Genomic DNA, 25,153 nt, shown 5'->3' with positions numbered 1-25,153 from the left:
TGCCTTATCTCCACCTTCTGAGCACTGTAAGACTGGACCTTGGGTCAGCCTTCAGCTCTTGGGGTATCTTTGTCAGTTCCTGGCTTACACTCCATACAGCGTCCCAAACACAAAAACACACACAATGGAAGCACAGGACCTTCCTGCCCATCATTAAAACCATTAGCTCTCCCAGTAACGTGGAAGTCTTCCCCGAGCTCACTTTGTACCTGCAAAGGTGAAGAATCAGATGAGAAAAGAGGCAAGTACAATGAGCGTGCCAAAAGCTCAGCTGCAGGTGCACACCAGCTGTATGACCACAGGCTGCCCCCACTTTTTCATTTAACTTATTCTGCTTACAGGTCAGCACATAGGAGCCACAAAGATCGTCTCTGCTTTCCTTAGCACTGCCTAAATCCCTGCTGCAGTCTTAAGCACACTCCTTTCACACAGGCAATGGTGTTACTAGCCATCACAGGCTACAGGCACATAGGACTTCACTACCTAGGACAAGAACAGAAAGTAGACTTGAGGTACATTTTAAGTGTCAACTTCTTAAGACACATGACTGCCTTAAATCCAACTACAGATACCTTCCTGCTCCTAGTATTTAGCTGTTACACATACAGTAAGAATGTCATAAAAGCAGCAGAAACTATTTTTTTTTAACATGACACAGGTAAAATCTTCAAAAAGGATGTAATCCTTATTAAAAAATAGAAGTTAATGTTCATTCCATTTATTATTCTGTTAGCCTTCACCGGTGTTTTGAAATGATGAACTGTCAAGAACTTGTTGCCTGAAAAATTTATCTGAAGTCATCCTTTCATTCCAAATAACTAACCAATGGTTACAAAAAGTCATCAAAAATACATCAAAGCGCTGCAAGAGAAGCTGATCATTAGCAAGTAATTTCCCAGGATGTCCCAGTGTGAAATGGAAGCAGAATCTGGACAAGGCATGGAATAAAATACTTTCTTTTCAACAAATTAAACAAATTAACTCAAGGATAGAGTCAAACAGGGAAGCATTAGATAACATTAGCAGCTACCCAAACCAGACAAGGCTTCGCATAGCTGTACATACTCAGCTTTGCTAGTCTCATCTGCTAAGACTCTGCTTTACAATGCCACTGATACTTGTCTTTGGGTATACCAATGTTACTCAGATATCAGGATGTTTCCATTATACGTCAATATAATATTTTTATCTTTGGGTCTACGTCAATGGCAGTAACAGTGCTCCACAGGCAATATGGCACTATGCATTGTACAGTGCTCACTGAGGTCATGAAACTTACTGTTCTGTCAAATTATATACAGTGAAGTTGTCATGGTACTTTGAAGTAAAAAAAACCCTGCAGATGTTGTAGCAGCACTTTCTGGTTTAGGTTTTTGTTTTGCTTTCATAGCATTACCACTTCAGATTTGTTTTCACAATTCCATGAGCTGAAGAAAGCAGAGTTGCAGAGTCTGGTTGCTGGTTCATCTTCCTGGCTCATTACCCCCAGATGTTTCCCATCTTAACTGCTCCTGCATCCTTCCTTCCCTTGACATAAGTCTTTTTGCAAGACAGCACAGGTGTACCTTTCATCATGCTTCGTCATAAAGCACATTTCCCTCTTTTCCTCCCTTCCTACTTCCTCTATTTCTACCTCTGCAGCTCAAGCTGACTCAAATGTACCAACACTGTACTAAGTGAACTTCTTCACTTGGTTCCTAAAGCAAGGATTACCTCTCACATCCCAAAAAGGCAGCCCTATGTTGTTCCGTGCTATGAATCATCCCTTTATTCTGCTCCTTTACTGCTACTTCTCTCACTTGCTCCTTCAGCATTTCAAAGATTCCAAATACTCCTTTTTCTCCCTGTGGGCTTTATCGACTTTCTCCTATTGCCCTCAGGCAACATCATCTGCAATCTCCTATTTCTATATTAAAATAAGAAACCAAGCACTCTTCCCCCTCTCACATCTCCCACCGCCTTATTCCTTCCAGCAAGTTGTCAACACCTCAAACCCCAAATGGTAGAAATAAAAATGCAAGACACCTAACCATCTTCCCTGTTATGCTGGTAGGTATCTACAATGACTCTCTATCCTACCCTCCGTGTCTGTACACAAGACACTTTAAGAAGTTACAACCTTCCCCTTTCTTTTCTCCACCTATCAAGTCATTTGCTACCGCTGTACTTAAGGGAAATGTACTTGTATTTCCTCCCAGTTAGCTAGAATTTATGTAAATCTCTAGTCTTTCTCTGAAGTCACATCCTTACATTGTAGCATGACATTACTAATCTTTCTGAATTGCAGCCCACACTAATGACTTCAATTTGCCCATCCTGTTAAAGCTCTTCTTTCCCTTTCTAAACTTGTTCCAAATTTTGCATCATTCATAATGTCTCATTTCTGTATTTTCTCTGTACCACCCAATGTCAACTTGCCACTTCAGCAGAAAAACTAAGAAACAGATTACAGACTTCCAAAAAATTAACTTCTAAAGAATTCCCCAGTAAATTAGTTTTTTCCTACAAAAAAAAAACAAAACAACACTGAAGTCTGAATTGATCCCCTGCACTGCAAACATCATTGCTGTTCCACACCACGCAGCATTTTATCCAAGCATGTACTATGTGGAAAATTATTGAGCTGAATAATCAGTGAGAGACAGAAAGCTTTAACATGTTAGGCAGGAATTCTTTCCCCAGAGGGCATTAAGGCTCTGGCACAGTTGCCCAGAGAAGCTGTGGTGCCCCATCCCTGGAGGTGCTCAAGGCCAGGTTGGATGGGCCCTGGGCAGCCTGAGCTGGTGGGGGCAGCTCTGCCCACAGCAGGGGTTGGGGCTTGGGGTGGCTCTGAGGTCTCTTTTAACCCAAACCACTCTATGATTCTATGAAAAGATACTCTGTAAAAGGACCATTCTGTGTCTTTAGGTTTGTTACATAGCCATTAACTTTAGCACTGAATCTACATGCATTTAAAAACCCACACACCAGCAGTAATAGCGTACCTTTATTTTAACACGTGCACTGCATTGATGCAGTAGATACAAAGCCAGAAGTCTTCTCTTTGCACACATTATCATCAATCAAGTTTTTAAGTATCTAAGTCACATTTCTAGGTGGAAGCAGCATTTAGTGCAAAGAATAATTCAGAAAATCCTAATGTCAACTGCATCTCAGGAACTCTTTGCATACATAGTGCAGCAATGATAGCTACTCCTAACTGGCCTTAAAAAATGGAAAACCAAACAGCTGTTGCAGTTTGCTTTTGAAAATTCTAACACACAAAGCAGTTTATTTTCCTTCTCTTAACAAAACAAAACAAAAACAAAAAAAACCCAATCCTCTACTACAGCAACAAATAAATAAAAACTGACAGTGTGTATATACTTGCTCAGAATCAATTCAGCAACTAAAAAATAAAAGGTAATATTCAGTGTTTGCCGAACTGCTTTATACTACAACTATCACTTAAAAAATCCTACATTAGAAAGATTAAAAATAAAAAAATCCCCCAAATCTCTTTACTGTTATCAGTTGAAAGCACTGCTGACTCTCACCTACAAAAACCTAATTCAAGTCCCTTGGTCATGACAGGGGACTACAGAACACCCCTGCACACCCAGCATCTCTGTTCAGGAAATATCTCTGCTAAACACAGTGCTAGCCTTGGTACAGCAAGTCAGCAAGCATAGTAAGTCATCTTCCAGTTCACAAGTGCCTTAGCTAAAAAGCAATCCACACCTACTTGTTGTGACTGACTTCTAGACCTACCAAACTCACTCTGGAACAAACATGCAGTAAGCCCTGTCTTAGTGAATGCCTGTGTGCTTAATACCACCTACATGGTAATCACACTTAAGAATCAGTGAGAATATTCATGCTTGCCAAGTTAAGGGTACACGTAACTGCTAATAAGACATCTGCATTTGTTTGTACCTACACAATATACTGATCATGGTCCTGTATCATAAATGAAGAGTTACTACTAGGTCACAGGCAATAACAGGGGACGGATAAAATAGAGATAAAGCATTCAGCACTCATCTCTCCTCCTTTCTTTGGTGGTACTTCAGAATACACAGATTGTAGGCCAAGAACTGTGACCCATGTGTACCTAAGAATCAGCATTACCTATAATCACTTGAAACAATAAGAGGAGAACACTTCTTAGCTCTCCAAACTGAAAGCAGTTTAACAGTACAGCTGTAGATATGAAATAAAGGGCACATTTTTACAAGTTTTTCCAGTTTCATTCACATTCCACACGGGTCACTCCAATTTCATCAACAGTTTATGCATATGGGAAGCAGCAAAACTCCTCTTTATGTATTGTTTAAGAATACAGATCCTAGGAGTGTAATTTTTCTTCATGAACAGTATCGTTTTGGTTAAGTGGGGGAAAAGGAAAAAGATAACTCCCTCCAACAAAACTAAGAAAATATGAATACTAAGTGTTGCTTAGGATAAACATAGCTATGTTTTGGGATAGCGTACTTTTTATTCTATCTTGGCAATGTACAGAAATGCACAGAATGGTTATATCCTTCCTATCTCCTCTGAAGTGGAGTCTTTTGAACACTGAAAGCAAACTTTTAGTACATAAGAACATTCTTATAAAAATATAACTTTTATGACAACATGATAAACAATTTAAGAAAAATGTTTTCTCTCTCAGAACAAAACTACAACGCAACCTAATTTCCAGATTTTTAAATCGCAAGTGAATAAATCAGCAAGAGCCCCACACAATGTGGTCAGGCTAAAGAAATACAAGCTGAACTTATCCTACTGAAGTCTATCTATTTGCTCCAAAACTTTCAAGAAATACTGGTGCACATGAATCTAGATCACAACCATATTTCTTTTCCCTGTTAAGCAATCTTTCCTTCTTCAAGAACCTAGTGTTTCCCATAAGCCTGAGGAATGTATCACAAGAACCTTAATACACTTAATTTCTTGCATTGTAGTGAGATATCAGCCTTAAATTTCATGCTGATAGACTTCCAAGTACATCTATAAACTACTATTACATCCATATCAAAATCTAAATAATCAATTAGGGTGGCAGCTAAAGATGTCCATGAGGTGAAAGGTCAAGGACTCTTTTCTCCTGCAGAAGAGATGACAGCAATCTGATAAATGAAGGAAACTACAGTAAATAAGGTTTAAAAATAACTTTCTAGCTTTATTCCCTTTGCAATTAAGGATTTGGGGGTATTCTTTCAGAAGGTCCCATTCCACTCTCCCTCCCTTGTTTTTTTTTTATTGTTGTTATGCCTGTCTTCTCTAAAAGGAAACACCGCAGTATAAAATTTCAACTATCAAAGAAAAAAAGCCCTCCATCATTGAAAAGCATTACAGATTGAAGAAAATAATCTGGTAGAAAACAAACAAAAAACCAAGCTCCATGGACCACCTTCAGGGATGAAATGCTCAAGATGTCTTTTTTAATCAGTAAGTTTCTGAAGATCTACAAAAACTAAAAACGATCACATTCTAAAGGTTCAGTGCATTCAGCAGCTACATAGTTTTGCTGCTTACTCATCTTTAAGTTGACTTTCAAAAATAACACCCTAGCTCATCAAAATATACATTTTTCATTTGCTTTTAAATTAAAATAACAATAAAAAGAACATTTAAAGAATTCACAATCAATAGCGTGACTAAGTTTCAGGATCATCTACAGCATATAATTTAAAGTTTCCAGATGCCAATATGTGCCACGTGGCAGGCCTATATGCTTCATGTAGCATGTACATTTAGAATAAGCTTGATGTTCAGACTTCAGTTTGTTTCTTCCAAATAGTGTAGAACACCCACCTGGAGAAAATAAGCAGTCAAGGAAAAAAACAAAACTATATAGTACAAAAGTTAAAATGGAAATAGCTCTTTTCATTTATCTTTCAATTCTGAAAACTCACAGCTCATAGAGATGGGGCAGATAACTTCAAAAGCAAAATCTCTCTGGATTCTCTTTTTTAGTCAACAGTTCAAAAGAGAACACCAGTCCCACTGAAACTGAAGTCCTCTGCAAAGCCATTTTCTAATCCTTGCTGCAGATTTTCAGTATGTGCACTATGCACTGCAACCACTGAACAAACTACAGAAATACTTCATGAAGAGCAACTGAAACTCCAAGTCTCTGATCACCAAATTGGAATCCCCCCCTCACTCACCTTCTGGATAGCCAAGTAGGAAGCTCCAATAAGAACTTAACATCCAGATAAATAATCTATGAATTCCTATAACAGACATGACCACACAATAAATAACGAAATGCTCAGCAACTGAACACTGAGGTGCCCAAATATCTTACTAGGCAAACGTTATACTATCTACTACATCTCAAAGGCCCCAACAAGAGCTATGCTGAATGCTCACTTGAGTAGACACATCCTAATTTTGCCTAGGCTTTTTTGTGCAGTCTTCTGTGATGCTGGCCTCAGGTGTACAAACACTTCAAAAAGCAGAACTTCATATAACCAATCTAGGTTATAGTCAATCTAGAGCTAGAAGAAACTACAAACTATGAGCTGTGTCAGTAATCTCTGCTCCTCCCCTGCTGGGAGAAGGACCCAGCTTCAACACAGTCATGCAGTAGCTATGCCCAAGCCACGATTCTCTGAGGATGCTCCTGTCAGCAAGAACAACTGATCTCAAGAACATTCTTGCCATGCTGAGCACATGAGAGGTCAGAGTTATGTAATTCCAGCAGCTTTCAAATGAGCAGATGAGAGAGTGAGACATGGACATAGCCTTTTTTTTTTTTAAATTACAGGAACAGCAGGTGAGTAAGTCACAGATTTCTGGAATACAAAACTTAATATAACCTAAGTAAACTCATGTAAAGATACATGTTCTCCTGTTCACACAGTGAGATCACACACTCCAGATAGGAGCCAGCATGTTCAGTACAGGGTCATAGTAGAGACCTCATGGACACAAACCCTTTTAAAGTTCTTTTTTGTGTCAATAGATCCTTGAATTTCAAATGAGCCCCACAGCAACACTGGAAAACCAATATTTCAAGCAGCAATTACACACAACTATTCTGGAAGTAGGCAAAGAAAATATAACTATAAAATGTGACAAGCTTGCTTAGCATTTTGGCTGCATTCAGGTACACATACAACTTATTTTTTGTCAGATTATGAAAATAAATATTTGCATTAAGTTATAAGATTCATTCAACTGCTCAAGAGGTTTCAAGAATCTAAATGAACACTGTAAGTCATTTTCTGAAATAAGAATTAAAAACTGCAGGTTTTATATATTGTCACAACGCAAATTTCCACATCTCAGTCATCTATGAAGTACCTTGTAGGTATAATTTTCCAGCTGGATAAATACCACCTTCTAATTGGAAATCTAAGTTTCAAGAAAGATGATAAAAGTCCAAGGTACAGATAAAGGGATATCTGAAGTACAAAACCAAATTAAAAGTCAGAATTGAAAATATTTTTAATATGCATCTTTCTTTGGGCTAATCTGAAGTCATCAAGATAAATTATTCTTGCACCATCATGTTCTTAATTCAGTCAGAAAAAGTAAACTAAAAAAATCCTTCCTCATTTTTCTTTAAGTACTATTCACTTTCAAGCTCAGCTCTATCTATTTAAAGACCATTTTAAATAATATTTTTGTTAAAAATGTCGTGCCTGTATGCTTACTAGAAATATATTTATATGTATTATTCAAAAGAAAAAAAGCACCTTGCATACTATAGCCACGTCATTTTTCACTGCATAAATAATACACCTGACAATGCTTGAAAACATGAAGAAAAACATAGCCTAATCTTGAAAGGTGCTGATGATTTTCCCACCTGTGAATTTATGGCACCTTTAAAAAATAATTCCTGAAATTACATGCAAAATTGCAGGTTTTTCACAGTGAATGAATTATATTAATATATTTTTGAAGGTAGAACTGCCTTCTTGCATTCAAGTTCATTACCTCTAAGCCATCTAGGCTTGCTTGATTTATTAGTACACATTCTCTACATTTTCTCAGTCTTTAAGGATACAATTCCATATAGGAGGGAACACACACAATTTCTTTCGAAAACTCCACAGGACAATAAAGCCTACTAAGTTGTTCTTCATACAGAGTCAAGGCATCAGTCAGATTGATACAGTTTCCCTGAAGAAAAAAAGAAAAGTCTTGGTTATAATCAAGTAAAGAAGCAAAACTACAGATGAATATATATATATATATGTATTGACATTAATGAAAGGCTCCCGTATACTTTAAAACCAGACAGAAGCAATTCTTAACATTTAACATTTACTGAACAGCTTGCCTTCATTCTGCCTACAGCAAAAAGAATTTTTGTATTTTCAAGAAAGAATAAGTACAGAGGAATTATCTATCTTCTCATTAGAAGAAGTAACTATTACATTATGGCTTCCAGTTAGAACAGATCATTGAGTGTGGTTTAGCTGTAACATTTACACAATAACCATTTACTTTATGACTGCTTGAATATATCAGTAAATAGCATTACAATATCCAGATTTTCTCTATTACTTAACACTGCCTAGGTCTTAAAACATTAAATGCAGTATTAAAAAAAAAAAAAAAACAATCTGTTCATTTTGAATCAATTCTTCCATAAAACAATATGACAAAACAAATCACACAAGTTCCATGGCTGTAGGCCACAGTATTAAGCTGTTGTATGTACTTCTTACTTAGCTTTTTTCTTAAAAAACAAAAACACCTCCTAAGAAAAGTTAACCTATTAACAGACAAAGTAAGCAGGGCATCAATAACAAAGATCCCAAATAACCCAGATAGACTGTAACAAATTAAATTAAAGTCTGAGATGATGTTCTACATGCACTGATATGAAGTCTAGCAAGAACATGTTTAACTCTGTGTTCTTCATACTTGCACACACTACTTCCGATTTTTATTTAAAAAAGAAACAACAACAACAAAAACATGTACATAACAATCCACAATATCTGTTATATTGTACTAAAATGACATTTCACACTTGTCATTTGGCTATGAACTCTCCCTAGATGAGGCACTTATTACAGGTTTAAAACTGAAAGAAAACACACCTAAATCATTTGACTGGTTCAAAGAATCTCCAGGAGGATCTAAGCCATTCAGCAAGAAAAACTTCACTGTACAATTTTCAGTTACAACTGAAGAGAAAAAAGTTGACAGCTTCACTTCAGCTGTGAGTTTCTGTTATCTTCCTTTCTTCTCTCACCTTCACTCCTTTCTACACTTTCTTCTTTTCCATGTTCTAGGGACAACGTACAGCTCACACAGAAAGTATTCCCTCCTCTTTCCTCAGAGGTTCAAGGTAAATGTTTCACCTGGCTCTGAACATCTGTTCTTCTGGGCTTTTAGTTCCTGTGTTGAATCTGCTACTTTGGTCATTGAGACCCACTGAAAAGTGTGAACGGAACTACCATCCCCCAAAAAACAGAGTGCAGCTTCTTGCCTCTTCTACAAAACTAAGTGGACTACATGTGACTTTAACCAATGACTTAAGAGGCACATGAAAACACAAGTTATCTGAACAATAATTTATAATGAAATAGTTAAATACAGTCTGCACAGACTACACATGACTCAGTGTCTCAGGCATGAGGTGCTGAATAAAGACCTGCCCAGTGTGAATGAACTACTGCTGCAGCACAGCACAAAGATGAGACACTCTCCAATTCTGCTAAAGGGGAAGAAAGTGTTAGCAGTCCTTGACCTACAGTCACATTTGTGGACTTTCCCCTCCATCTCCCTCATGAGGAATCCGCAGCTCAACCAGCAGGCTCCAAATACTAAGTCTAACCATGCAGCACACTGCACACAAACAGCCATACATGAGTTCTACCTATTATGTTAACACTGATGTGGGTCAGAATGAGACATCTTCAGGAAACACGAGTCCCCATCCCTCCCAAATGGTTAGGTTCACCAGCTTATGGTATGAATGCCTGCTACCTTTGCTTAGTCACAAAGTCTACTTTCTTCCTCAGATTTCTTAGCTGTCAAAACAGAAGCACTAAATAGCATTTCATTTTTTCACCAGCCAGTGGTCAGTTGAGGTGACGTACTGTCACCACTGGTGAAACACACCACTCACTGCCTCGCTGTGCTCACAACCACTGGTTGGATGTATCAGCAAACAGTATCAGTAAAAAATACTGCCAGCTTCTTAATTCCAGAATGACCCTTTCTCTTCTTGACTGGACAAGCCAAAAGCCTTCCAGCAAAAGTACTCTGTAAGAAAGTACTGCTTCTGATCTTCTCTTTTTCTTGTGAAGTTCAGAGCATGTACAAAGAAAGCCCAAAGCAACGGATTCAGCCCATGGCACAGCAGTATTGCTCTCAACAACTTCTGGAAATGTTTGTGCCTTTTTTTTTTTTCTACTATAGAAAAAGATATCTTGCCTCCTCCTGCCCTCAATAACATGAGTAACTTGCATGAGGCTGAGAGAATGCATACAGTTCAGCTAAGAAGGAACTAGATTAATTAAAAGACTATAGGTCTCTCATAGGCACACCTAATTCAGTACTTCAGAACTGCTAATTCAGAATGAAGGACAAGTTCCATTAGGACTCCAGGAACAAAGGATTCATTCAACATTTTTCAAAATACCCACTTTACCTGTACTTCACATTTATAAGTCCCTCTGCTAATATGCTGCAAAGGGTGACTCCCAGAGAACAGTTTTTATTCAAGAAATCAGCACTTCACTTTTTAACTTCTGTTTCATAGTGCTCCCAGATGTTTAAAAATGGCCTTAAAATAATTAAGTGCACACAAACGTCATTGAAAGTTAATTCTCACAGAGTGAGGAACTCAGATGAGTTCAATGAATAGACGCACAGATGCTCTTAGAAACGGGGCAGAAGCTGAAACAACCTGAGCTCTTATGAAAACCAATATGCCTACTACACATCTTCCATCAACATCATTTTTTACATAATACATCAGGCAATAAACAGAAATAAAGCTTTTAATGCACACTCTGACTTTGGGATTTGAACATTTTTTTTCTACTTCTCAATACCGGTAGAAATTTTTTTCACTATGAGGTACTTATACATTTATGCTTCCAGAGGAAATGAAGAGATTTTATCTTAACAGTTCTTCCTGATATTTTTTCATCATGCTCAAATTTTCACAATTGGAAAAGGAAAACTTTGGATTAGAATAAATCTTATGCACTGCATCTTTTAAAAACCTGTATTCTCAAAAATTCTTCTGAGAGAACTCGCATAAAATATGGATTTAATTGCTATTTTGATTATATTCCATGGACAAACTCAGTGTACGTGGTTATTTTGCAAAGGAAGATGGCACACCTTATGCTTAATAATCATACTTGATTTCAGATGGTTTTAACAATCTCTGTAGTCTTCAGAAAACAGAAAGAGATGGGTAAAAAGTTAAGATACAGTACTAATGCAGCACAGCTGCACAAAGCACAACAGACTAGTGCAGCACTTGTTTAGTAACCTATTATTATCCAGGGCACTGCAGTAGTTACTTGGTTCAGCTGCCCTCTACCAAACATATAATTTTGTTTCAACATCAGACTGAATGCAGAAGAAAAAAATACCTAAAAAACAACCTGTGCGCATAATTTGAGTCATAAATAGAAAACACTGCTAGGTAATTTACAAAACGTACAAGTACTATGAAGGAAGTTTAACAGGATACACTATGAGATCTAAGGGTCTTATAGACAGTTTCCCAGTCTGCTGTTTCAGTATTTATCCTTCCTCCCTTTTTCAGCAACTGAAATCATTGCAAACAGCGTGACAAACACATTTCTGGAACAATGAAATGTGGCAATAAACAATTTTACTTTTCAAACCCACGGCTCTGCAGTCTACACATACCTAGATCTTACTTAAAGGCTACATACTTCAACCTCTCCTTCAGGACACACACAGCAGGTTTTTATAGCACCACAGTTACAATTTTTTTTTCTAATTATTCAGCTTTACTCAAGAAAATGCTGAAAATTAAGCCTACAAAATTTTTTATGAACTCACCTCAGTAATAAGGTATTAAAAAAAATTCACCATTATTCACACCTTTCTTTAAGACATGAATGGTTGTACTACGACTACTGTGCTAATAACGATGCATTTAAATAATCTCACATCACTGAAATATGACAAAGGGAACTATGTCTGGAATGCAATACAGGGATCAATGAGATAACACGTTAAGTCTTCCACATAACAAAAACAGTTGAATGGTAGAGCAACTCATTTCGTCTTCTAAACATCCACTATTTACTCAACTAGTACTGACCTGAGTGTTTAATAAAATTTAAACTTATGACTAAGCACTTTCTTTTTTGTTTAGGAGAAATGGCAAAATCAGATTTTTACCACTCTCGTGGCTTATTTTCAGAATACACAGAAACCTTACCAAATCCTCTTCCTGCAGTCCTGACTATTTCAAACAATTTGACAGAGAACAAATAGGGGAATGCTGATTTTTCTCTTTTTACCCTTAACAAGCATCCCTTTGACACAGAAAGGTAGTTTTAAACTTTCAGATTACCCAGTCTCATTACCTTGCTCATGACTGACAATTCTTGAACTACTTCGCTCTTTCTGAGTTCAGAGTCTGTTCAATGCTTGTAAACATTTTGACAGCTCATGCCCATTTCCAAACAACAATTACTCCTAGCACTCGCAAGACATAAATTCTGTGGAAGAATCATAGAATATGCTGAGTCGGAAGAGACCCTTAAGGATCACTGAGTCCAGTTCCTAAAAACTGCCCACCTGTTTTTTTTTTTCTCTGCCATTTTTTCCACACAATCCTATGCCAAACCAGGAACTGCACTCAATGACCCTGTGGGTCCCTTCTGTCTCAGGATGGAAATCTATGATTCCTGCGTACAATGCAAGCAACATCTCATGAGATGTGTCATGCACAGGATGTTAGTTTCTAGGTTTTTACAAAGTATGGCACAATGATTTCAGTAAGAAATACAGTGCTGGGCAGATGATAAAAATCAACTCCCTAAAATAAAAATAGTAAAAAATATGAAGATTTCTTAAATTAGTGCTGGTAGTTCCAGTTAATTTTGCCTCAACTACGAAGAGGATGTGTTCTTCAAGTAGTCTGGTTAAACTGAAGTCACTATATTTCCTCTGATTTTAGAAAGAGGACCAGTAATTTGGAAGAAGAAGGAAGGGACCCACTCCATACTTGCCCATTCCCTACGTATTGCTTTTACACAACTTACTCTACATGTCATAGCTACTGGATATTATCTGTCACAGTATACTAGAGAAGTTTAATTTTTGCTTTTAACAGTCTTCTGTTTTATTTTTTGATAACAAGGGAAGGAGTTGAACACAGCCAAAGTTTCTTTCCTTTGTTATCTCAGAGTGACTAACAAGCAAGGAGATGAACAGCATGGAAGTCCTGACATCAAACACAAGTCTGAGTTTTGGATGACATAAACAGCTTTTAAGAAAGTTAAGAAAGTAAGAGAAGCAAATCCAACTGCATGCATCTCCGCTGGCCAAACAATTGATTAATTTAAAACTAAGCTCTCAGTAACTCAAGGAAATGCCTGCCCCTGAAAAACTGCCTAGAAATCACAGAGACGCACAAACATCTTCCAGCCTTCTCCCACGTTGCAGACAAGGAGAACACTGCTCCATCTTTGGGAGTGACAATTAGAAAGCCCACACAACAGCCAGAAAAGGATTTCAACGTTGAAGCAACATCAGAGGTCTAGACACTTTGAGAGCATGGCCACGTTGTATGAGTAAGTGGTCAGGATGGGATGGCCTGGTGAATGGCCTCGTGTGTGGGAGAAATCTGATCCTCATACCAGTGGTTACTGCTGTTTACCAGAATTAAACCTGTGTGAGCAGTCTGAGAATGATTCCATCTCGCCTGGGTTAGGCTAGGAAGCAGTACATTCCTGCAGGGAGGTATTTTTAAAGGTTCCACTCCTTCAACAGGCTGAAAATGACAGCCTGTTCAACCTCAAAGGATTAGATCAGCAGAGTAAGAGCTTAGCACTGAAAAAGGGTTATTTCCATGGTCCCTCAATGAGAAGAGGAAGAAAACTAGGAAAAAAAATAGAACTGGTGGGTTGAGATAAAAAAATATTTACTAAGACAAAAAGAGAAAAACAGAAATAAAAACGATAAAAATGTTGGCTCTGCACCAAAAGTAATGCCTCCTATTTTTATGTTGACTCGTGATGACAGAGGCAGATGGTTGTATGGCAGTAGAGGTTGAACATTCCCACCAATACTCTGTTGAAGTTTTGTTGCCATGCAACAAATGGCAGCAAAGGCACGGTCAGACAAAACAGCATGTGACATGAAATTATGGATGAAGCAAAGGGGCATCACTGAATTCCTCCATGCAAAAAAAAAATGGCACCCACTGACAATTCATTGACACTGCGTATTCATGAAGACTGAACAGTGGATGTGAGCACAGTGAGGTGGTGAGTGGCTAAAGGTGACAGTTTCCCAAATCATGTAATTTCCAGTGATGAGATGTGGTGCCATCACTGCAAGCAAGAGTCAAAAAGGCAGTCTGTGGAATGGCATCATGTGAATTCTCCATCAAAGGAGAAGTTCAAGACACACCGCTCAGCTGGTAAAGTGATGTATTTTAGGATAGGAAAAGAGGAGACACTTCTGGATTTCCTGAAACCAGGACAACCCATTAACTACAACCTCTACATCATGATGCTGACAAAGCTGAAGGCTCCAACTTCCAGAGTCAGACTAGAGAAGAAAACAGCCTTTCTCGTGCAACAGTAACGCCAGATTTCACACCTGTTTAAAGACTATGGAGCACACTGCCAATCTTGGCTGGACTGGCCTATCACATCCACCATACAGTCCAGATTTAGTGCTTGTTGATTTCCATCTGTTCAGGATGATAAAAGATGGGACCGTACAGGGAACATTTTCCTAGCAACAATGCCATCGTAGCATCTGGGAACACTGGGTCACTTCTACTGGTGCAGATTTTTACGAAGATTTTTATGTGAGGCATGCAGGGTCCTGTTCATTGCTGGTGAAAAAACATAGTTAATGGCGTCGACTCCTGAAAAAAATAGTGTTTTGTAGCTGAGAATTTGCTCTCTCAGATAGTATTATTGCTCTCATTGTACTGTTGTGGTTTCCATGTAAACAAATAAGAGGCATTATTTTTGGAGCAATCTACAGCTATATCTGCAGTGCAATCACTTGTCACCCTCTGACCAACACACAGCAACAATATGATGACCTGCCAGCAAAGCAATGTCTCACTACCTGCCAGCCAAGACCCAGCAACCCCCAGGGAGCGGCCTCCCCTCAGACAACTCCCCACAGTTTTATGGCCTTCCCATGCTTCAAATTCAGGCCAGCTGTTCAGGCTGCTTCCTGCCCCTCTGTTGTTTCCTCATGAAGGCCACAGTGGCTATTCCCCACTGAGTGGCCTGGTCTGGCCCCAGGTAGACTCCCATCACTCAGCAACAACCAAACATCCACATGCTATTAACACTGTTTCAGCTGAAACCAGGATGTGTCTGCACATAAACATAATCTCAAGGCTGTGAGACCTGAAGGTAAAGGTCCTTGAAACTGACTTCTCTTTGTACACTGGAAACCCAAGTCCTACAAAGGCTCCAAGACTCTCAAGATAAATGATGTGGTTAAAAAAATAAGGACATGAATTGCAAGGCTACTATTTGTGCAAATAAGTTTTTGCTCTCAGCGATTATTATGATTGGTAGATATATAGGGCAATTACAAAGGCATTTTTTTCCAACATACTTAAGTACAGACTTACAGCAACAGAGAACAAGATCCATAAATAGTCTTTTCTATCTCACCAGAGCTGAAACAACCAAAAATGTCATTCCTGCATCCTAAAATTGGGCACATCTGTTCTTGCATCCCCTAGGAATACAAATAGTCTGAAAAGCCTTTTGCAGACAGGCTCTCTAAATGTTAATGAAGCATGGTCCAACGTTAGTTATCAGTCTCCACCTTGTGGAGAAAAGATCTTCTGCATTAGCATTTGGAGACTGCTTTGAGGATCAGTGGTATCCCAAGGGAACAATCAGGTAAGGTGTGTAAGAGCAGCACATAAAAGAAAGATACAACTAAAGGTTTTCAGTAATCTGTGTGCATAATTTTGCTGATGATACAAAGCTAGGAGGAATGGTTGGCACGCTGGAAGGCTGTGCTGCCATTCAGTGAGACCCGGACACGCTGGAGAGTTGGGCAGAAAGAAACTGGATAAGGTTTAACAAGAGCAAGTGTAGAATCTTGCACCTTGGGAGGAAAAACTGCATGCACCAATACAGGTTGGGGGGATGACCTGCTGGAGAGGAGCTCTGAGGAGAGGGACCTGGGTGTCCTGGTGGATGACAGACTGGCCATGAGCCAGCAGTGTGCCCTGGTGGCCAAGAAGGCCAATGAGATCTTGAGGTGCATTAAAAAGAGCGTGGCCAGCAGGTTGAGGTAGGTGATCCTCCCCCTCTACTCTGCCCTGGTAAGGCCTCACCTGGAGTTTTGGGCTCCTTGGTACAAAACAGTCCAGGATCTCCTCAAAGGAGTCCAGTGGAGGGCTAAAAAGATGATAAAGGGTGTGGAACACCTCCCTTACAAGGAGAGGCTAAGAGACCTGGGTCTGTTCAGCGTTGACAAAAGAAGACTCGGAGGAGATGTGATCTAAGTCTATAAATATCTAACGAGTGGGAGGCAAAGGGACAAGGCCGGACTCTTCTCAGCAGTGTATGGTGACAGGACAGGGGGAAATGGCCACAAACTGAAGCATCAGAAGTTCCACACAAATGTGCATTGGAACTTCTTCGCAGTGCAGTGACGGAGCACTGGCACAGGCTGCACAGAGAGAGGCGGTGGGATCTCCTCTGCAGACATTCAAGACCTGCCTGGATGCCTACCTGTGCGATTTACTCAACTTTTGTTGTTGGTAATGTATAGAACACCCTAGAAGTACAGTATTTGCATTAAGACCTGCAAGATTTAGTAAAAAAAAATCAAACTGGCCTGCCAATATTTTTTATAGAATCAATACTGCAGAAGCAGACATGATTCATAGCCAGCTGCAGCAATGGCACCATCTATTTTGTCACCTGCAGATGAAGAAAAACCATCACATCAATAATACAATGCAATTATGTAAAAAACAGATATTTCTAACCACTGAAATTTTTGATAAATTTGGGTTTTAAGTTAATTAAAAACATATGTAACTAGTTAGATATTAGTACCTTTTTCTAGTTAATGCATATGAAATTATCAAACATTAAAAAAATTCTGAAAGTTCAGAGCTACATCACAGTGCTACAACATGAAAATATAACTGAATGAGAACAGAAGGTTATGCCTGTCTTCTTTTAGTGCTGTACACAGACTGCAGTGAGACAAATCCAGACTCCACCTGCTGATAGTGTTCCTAAGCAATACCTGCAGTGGTTTGCTCCTTCTGGTAGTATAATATAAGTTCCTGTCAGAAGACAATTTTCAGATGCTAGTACAACACAATGCCAAGACAGGGGAAGCAACTGTAGCTACTGGCCAATAGCCAACGGGATGACACTTTTGCAGCATGTTCCATATGATGCATATCCTTTTCATAGTGAGGTTCAGGCTGTAGCAATTAAGTGGACATTCCCCAGGTCAGTTTTCTTGACATTATTTAACATGTTTATGCTTCAGAGAAAGAAAAACGCACCTCAAGAAAGCTGGTGTCCCCCCTCTCATAGCACACACAGTCTCAAGTTTTTTGTTTCATTTTCTAAAAAAGCTTCCTTAAAAGGAATGATTCCTTTGGCAAATAAAATACAGCCTATTACTTAAGATTTGCATCTCAGAAGTTGACAGCTGGAACAAAAATAACTTAAATAGCCAACATTAATACATTAAAAAAAATTGTCATTTAACAACTTATACATCAGCACACTCAAAAACTTGCACGTCCTCAGTGTGTGACTAAGATCAGCTACTCAAGTCAGCAGTGAGTGGTCACATCTGAACTTCAGTCAACTGTCCACCACCTGCCTACGCACACAGGCTGCAGCATGGCCGTCACACCAGTTTTTGCAATATTCTTTTCCCAGAGTCCTTATAGAAAACCTGAAAGACTCCACAGACATTTACATATCTACTATTAAAGTCCACTACATTCACTGTGTATGTTAATAGGTAGGAAAACTGAAACAAACGCTTCCTCTGTCTAAAAGATGTAGCCTCCCTTTCAATACCACAACTTGTAAGGAATATTTCTACTGTTAACCAAATAGAAAAGCCAGTAAGCTTCAGTGCAATATGACTGTGTTAGCTGTATCTTGCATTTCAACCACAGGATTATTTATCTTGTTCATACAACCGCTGCATTTCAAAGTAAAGCAGCACATTAAAGTTGCATTAAAAAAATATGTTGTCATTCTGGGAATCTTGAGTTTCTTTAAAACCTTGTCCAATTTAAGAGCAAACTCGTTCCTTCACACACCTCAGAAAGCTAGCTCTGATGGGAATAGTGTTCAAATGCATAATTTTAGAGGAGTTATTACAGAGTTCAGTGAAGTACTTCAAAATGCTGTACTTGGAAGCAACACACATCAGAAAACTACCTGAAGTATGGGGCACAACACAAAATACAGCTTCAGAGACAATTCACTCAACAGCCTGCTTGCTCTTTTTTTTTTTTTGTACAATTGCATAGAACTTTGTGGAATTCCAAGTTCAGAATTACAAAGAGGAAGTATCTTCAGATGAAAGCTTTACCACAGTTGCATTATACCTGAGGTAGTTATGCCATTGCAAGTATATCAATCTTAAATTATTTCTAAATGAAACTGGATGAGAAACTTGACACAAGAACAAAATCTTATGTGAACTCTATTGAGGCATTTCTTAAAATGCCGAACATTCTAACACATAGACTACAATGTTCAAACTCCATTTTCCAGAATGAAAAAACAATAATTTCCATTAGGAACAGACAATAAAAGCAAAAAGAGTATTTAGTCCCAGCTGACTAATTTTCTCATCCCACCATACCTATGTCAAATTCTTACATCTTTATGGATAACATTTTCATGTCTTACACTGTACTACTGAAGACATTAGCTTAAAAACCATGTCTGTCTTTGTAAAGTACACCTGTTCTGCCTTTCCAAGAACCACTTGCAGCTAAAATGTTATGCAGCATGTGTTGCTGATTATTGAAATTATGTTTAAGTTCAAAGACAAAAACTCTACAATTTCAGCTGAAAGTGTAAAGACAAGTCAGTTTGGAAAGCCCAAATTTCATGCAAAAATCCCAAATTACTATGAGAAAGCAGCTTGCTAATATTTTTTTAGCTTTTGTTTTATTATTTTTGTTAGGTTTTTTGGCTTTTTTTAGTTGTTTTTGTGTTGCTGGGTTTTTTTAAAGAAAAAAATGTATCTACAAAATATAGACTACAGTATCTATACAGCAATACCTCTTTACATCCAGACACCATACCTGTGTGAAATACTTTCCATCTTGCTTCAGGACTTTCATTGAGAGGTCAAGAATCAACCGCAGAAATTCCCATGTAGAATCTATACACAGAGTATGATCAATAAACAAATACTATTGGCTTTGATTAGTCAAGATTTGCAACATGTCTACCGTTCAGAAAGCAGCTATCTTTCAGCTTAAAAAAAAAAACAACAAAGAAAAAGGAATCAAAGCTTCTATATAACCCTACACAATGGCAACAGGGAAGTGAATACCTCTGGTTTTCTTTACTGTAACTTCCTATATGTTTTCTTTTGTTGTTCTTAACGTTTTCTTTACTTTGGGTAGAGACAGGATATGTGTCTGCGTGGGTATGAAAGCATACACTACTGGAATGTGAACTCACTAAATGCTTTTCTCAAGAGTTACTTGAGCTCACATTATTCTGGAATATGAGCAGTTTTGAACAAAGTTCTATGCATTTATTTTTTTTTTCTAACACTTAAAAGAAATTTGAAAGACGTACTGTCATTCTCTGCCTTTCAATAAAGCCCCTACTAAAGAAAGGTAAGAATCAAAGTATTTTTTATTAAAATTGTCAATTATTATGCAGTAGGGACTGAAACTGAGAAAATACTCAGAAGTTTAATTAAATAAATTAGAAGACTAACCTTCTTCTGGAGATGTGGAGATTGGAACAGCTGTCAGATCATTAATTACATAATCAAACATCCTTCCTTCTTTGGCATACCTCTTCAGTACAGGAATACAGTCTTCAATTAGAACCTAAAAGAATACTGTAATTAATCCTCAAAATACCCTAGAACTGTCCTGGAAAAGAGACAAACATGGATTCAAAGGAACTAAGCAGGGAAAAAAGTACAAAATTAAAAATGCATTTAACTTCAGGTTAAATTTTCAACTTCCTATGTCATTATAAAAAGAAGTTGCAATTGTAGGAATAATGAAGAGTGCAAGGCACCTCAGGACGCAATTTCTTAGCTCTGACTTCTAGGTGGCCACTGTTCTGCCAAATGATAACATTTCCAGTCACCCAACAAAGTAGTAAAATAAAGTGTTTGTATGAATGGCTACTGACTCACGTAAAGTAGCTTCTGACTTCTCAGTTAATTTTTACTGCGCTCTTTTTAACTCACACTTTCAAATTATTATTTATGAGAACATTAAGGAGAAGTAATGAAAACAGAAAAAGAAGATGTCAGATCGCACCAACAAAAGGTGTCGGATACAGCACAGAAGACTGCACACATAAACTAAGAGTGTAGTGGTAAGAGATTTTCTCTGACATTAAAAATAAAAAAATTGAAACAGCGTTTTTTAAAAAAACACAGATATTCTCAATAGTGAAGGACAACCTAACTTAAATACACATTTCCTCTCCAATCTTTATAATCACTTAGGGAATTACGTTTAACACTGCATCCTTACTACTATTTCCTCTTTATTTGTAAGCTATGGCAATAAACAATTCTCATATTTCACATTCCTTCTGGGTATACACAATCATTTTAAAAATAATTTGAAAGTGAAGAATTGAAATAATGCATACTTCCAACATAAATTCCTCTGACAGCCATCAACATCTAGAAATGTCATTAAAAAAGAAAAAAAAAATCTTCCCAAAATTAAGAAAAATCAGATGTCTCTCCTACCAAGACTTCCCACAGCTATCTCCCAGCCTCAATGTAACATTTGAAATATTACTTCCAATGAAGGTAGAACAAAAAATACCTGATAGCATTCTCCTTTCAGATTGTCTAAGACATCTCCGCATGTTTTACGCATGTATTTTTTACACCCGTCAATCACCATTTGGTCAATGTTTGAAGACAGTTAAGGCGTTCAGCATTCCAGAAAGAATACAGGTACTAGAATTTCATTTTCTTCAAGAACTTCTCAAAAAGGTGAAGTTTACAGACAAATAATAAGATGCAGTTATGTATCACGGTAGCCAGGCTGACAGATCGGTCCCCAGATTCGGACAGAGGGTCAAGAAGCACTTATTTTTGTTTTCAACCAGTATTTATGCCATCTTAGGTTACCATTACTGTCAAATCTTGAAACTAAAGCAATAGGATGGTTTATAAAAATTAAATTAAAAAAAAAAAAGAAACAGAGCTAGAAAAGATTAAGACTACATTTTTAGATCTATTATTTCTGATCTCTAGCAAGTTGAGCCCAAAACCCAGGATGATCAACATTTCAAATGACTAATAGTGGTTTGTATTACAAACTATTTCAAATAAAGAACACTGAAAATAGTGATTTATATCAGTATTTTTGTGACTGGACAAGAGTTGGTCTTTTTGCTATCAACACAGTTCACCAAGTCACGACATTACCATCGTATATCTGCTCTGCTTCTAGGAATTCCTTTTCATTGCATTCTTTAGAAAAACAAAATAACCCAAGAAGGCAGAATTCAGCCCAACCTTGAGATATGAAAGACTCATTTTCTGTTATCAGAGGAGGTACCAGTGTACAGAGAGGTGTTCCTTTCCAGCCGTGTAAAACGATACTCAACAGTTGTAGTATGGTTTGGGAAGTTGAAAGCACATACAACATTATAGATGCACAAATATGTAGTCCCTACCACTCTCCAGGCTCACAAGAAAGAAGTTCGAATTCGAACTATCTCCTCATGCAAATTAGAGTCTGGTAGTTGTACATACTGTTAAAACGTAGTGAAAATACAGACTGCACAACGTTGAGATGATCAGACATTTGTCAAAGGATATCTCTACCATAGTGACCATCTTTGGCTTCAGTTTGACTATCTCATATAGAATACCCCCATCGCCACCTCCAAGGATCAGCACTTCTTTGCCAGTGTAGTCTTCCTTTCCACTGCCCATTATGGCTCGAGTATATGCCAGATCACTTTCTGCCAGATCTGAACAGAAGGAAGAAAAAGAGTTGGAAAGAAACATCTTTAATTCTTCTCATTAATCCACAAGTGATATGATACAGGTCAATGTAAGAGTAGCTACAGAAAGTACCTGAGACACACTTCAGGTACCAGGAGGCTGGTGATTTACCAGAGCTAATGAAATCCTTCTCAGAATTCCATATAGGACTTCTGCAGTCCTCAGTGCAAACCCAACAATGGCTGCATCAACATTACCAAGTACTGCATGCCATGAGAAGTACATTTGCAGAGTAAAACAGACAGTACTCAGGACATGATGTCCACACTGGACAAACTTCAGTGGGTTTTTCCCTCATATTAATGTAGCAAAAGACAGTCAGGAGACTTTTGGAGGCACTCTCAGAACCCCAGCTAAAAAGATCAACCTAGATGCACCACTGTGGATTCCTGCACAGAAGAATAAGCATGACCATTAATATCTAACTGTTGGAGCACCCTGAAGCATGACTTTTACTTACTTGTTCACCAGTACCTTCAAAGTAGACAATAACTTCCCTATGCTGTAACAACAGATTTAAGCTACAAGAGCAAACCAATGATATGCTGTTATACAAAGCAAATCCTAATACTGTGTCTACCAATCAGCACTTAGTTTATAATTGCACAATAACAGAATGACAGAGCATTATTTTAAAATTCTGTGGAAGGTAAATAAACAATGGCATACTTCTCTTTCTATGAGACACGCTGTGACAATGTTCAAAGAAAACCTCATTTCCATATGAAACTCAGTTGAAAATTTCTGGCCAGGAGTACAGAATACTTAATTTGGTAATTCGGATACAATTCTAACTGAATTAAAGAATACTTTGCTGATGAATTCAGTATTAAAAATACTCACAGCTACCCTCTGCACAGAATTGTGTTAAGTTCCCTTGATAGCTGGTGACAGTTACATTGAATGGTTTAGAGATATTTCTGGTGATTTCAAAAGCTATATTCAAAAGCCATAATTACTCAGCCTCAAATTAGCTGTCCTAACCCTAGTCAGGAACATCCCTCATTTACCTCAGTCAATAAATTTAAACAATACAAAGAAACTTTACAAAGCATATTCCTCGACACCTAGTCTTCATAACAAATAACACTCTTATGTGCCTTAAAAGAACAGTAACCCATCTTCTCTCAGGTTCACTTTCAAAAACACAGAGAACAGCAGTCAGAGATTACTTCATAGAAAGAATCTCTCATAAAAGTTGGGTCACTCTTCTTATTAACTTGGAGTTCACCAGAACATTCTAGAGAAGAAAGAGGCAAAATAAGTTCAACAACACAGCAGCTAAATGGGATACAGCTGTTCTGGCTGATCTCACTGAGGAGATAATTCAACCATCATAGAGATGAGAGCAGCAGGACGACCACCCCCCCCCACACACACACAGAAGTTTCCACTTCTGAATACTCCTTGAGAATTCCACTGTTGTTTTGAAGACTGATAAAGTACTTTGTTTTACTGTCAAAGAGAAGCCTTCAAGAGGTTGCTCTCACAACAAGCATAAGTTCATAAGTTCATAAGTTCATAAGGTTGGAAAGGACCTATAAGATCATCTAGTCCAACCATCCTCCTATCACTATCTCTACCCAACTACTAAATTAAGTCCTTTAGCACCTCATCTAAACGCTTCTTGAACAGCGCTAGGGATGGTGCCTCAACCACCTCCCTAGGCAGGCCATTCCAGTGCCTGACCACTCTTTCAGAAAAGAAATGCTTCCTGAGGTCTAATCTAAATCTTCCCTGGCGCAACTTGTGGCCATTCCCTCTCGTCCTGTCATTACTTATCAGGGAGAAGAGGCCTACCCCCTCCTCACCACAACCCCCCTTCAGGAAGTGGTAGAGTGCAATAAGGTCTCCTCTGAGCCTCCTCTTCTCCAGACTAAACAATCCCAGCTCCCTCAGCCGCTCCTCATAAGACTTGTGCTCCAGGCCCCTCACCAGTTTTGTTGCCCTTCTCTGAACACGCTCCAGGGCCTCAATGTCCTTCTTGTAGTGAGGGGCCCAAAACTGAACACAGTACTCGAGGTGCGGCCGTACCAGAGCTGAGTACAGGGGGATGATCACCTCCCTGCTCCTGCTGGCTACACTATTTCTAATACAGGCCAGGATGCTGTTGGCCTTCTTAGCCACCTGGGCACACTGCCGGCTCATGTTGAGCCGAGCATCAACCAACACCCCCAGGTCCTTTTCCTCTCCACATTCTTCAAGCCATTCTGCCCCAAGCCTATAGCATTGCATGGGGTTATTGTGGCCAAGGTGCAGGACCCGGCACTTGGTCTTATTGAACCTCATCCCATTTTGCTCAGCCCAGCTGTTCAGCCTATCCAAATCCCTCTGAAGGGCCTCCCTACCCTCAGGCAGTTTGACACATCCTCCCAGCTTTGTGTCATCTGCAAACTTACTGAGGGTACACTCAATTCCCTCGTCTAGGTCATTAAGCAGTAAAAGATCAAATGAATGTAGGGACTGAATAAGCTATGGTAGAGAACACTTAACTTCAGTTCTCCTGTGGTACCTTCCACAGCATGAAAAAGTCTTCTGAAAGAGAAGGTACTTTGTTTGTAATCTAGCTTTTACTTCTGGTCACCCTTTCTGACTTAAATATTTTATATACAGAAACAGATGTATATGTACACACACATGTATACAAGACTTAGCTTCCAGTATCAGAACCACAACCCTTAGTAATCCATTAAAATTGATGTAGTAAGAGAGAAAACACTTCCTATAATTTCACCCTGAAGATCCGATC

The 25,153-nt window shown here is 38.5% G+C and overlaps 1 protein-coding gene across 2 annotated transcripts in view; it reads right to left on the bottom strand.

Annotated features, from left to right (window-relative positions):
* Positions 1-5,138: 5,138 nt before the first annotated feature.
* SMS (spermine synthase) overlaps positions 5,139-25,153 on the bottom strand; it is a 49,813-nt gene continuing 29,798 nt past the window's right edge. For both annotated transcript variants that reach the window (XM_065741468.1, XM_065741470.1), the window contains exons 6-11: positions 22,216-22,370; positions 21,209-21,298; positions 20,128-20,242; positions 19,478-19,557; positions 8,006-8,121; positions 5,139-5,799 (exon numbers count right to left, since the gene is read on the bottom strand). In XM_065741468.1, the coding sequence (XP_065597540.1) occupies positions 5,757-5,799; positions 8,006-8,121; positions 19,478-19,557; positions 20,128-20,242; positions 21,209-21,298; positions 22,216-22,370 (599 nt within the window). In that variant the 3' untranslated portion in view covers positions 5,139-5,756. The remainder of the gene's footprint in view (positions 5,800-8,005; positions 8,122-19,477; positions 19,558-20,127; positions 20,243-21,208; positions 21,299-22,215; positions 22,371-25,153) is intronic.

The sequence above is a fragment of the Cyrtonyx montezumae genome, unplaced genomic scaffold, assembly GCF_038088225.1.
Source record: "Cyrtonyx montezumae isolate F1298 unplaced genomic scaffold, pur_monq_1.0 scaffold_3, whole genome shotgun sequence".
NCBI classification, from domain to species: domain Eukaryota; kingdom Metazoa; phylum Chordata; class Aves; order Galliformes; family Odontophoridae; genus Cyrtonyx; species Cyrtonyx montezumae.
The sequence above is the reverse complement of the archived record's forward strand: the minus strand, read 5'-3'. Positions and strand labels throughout refer to the sequence as shown.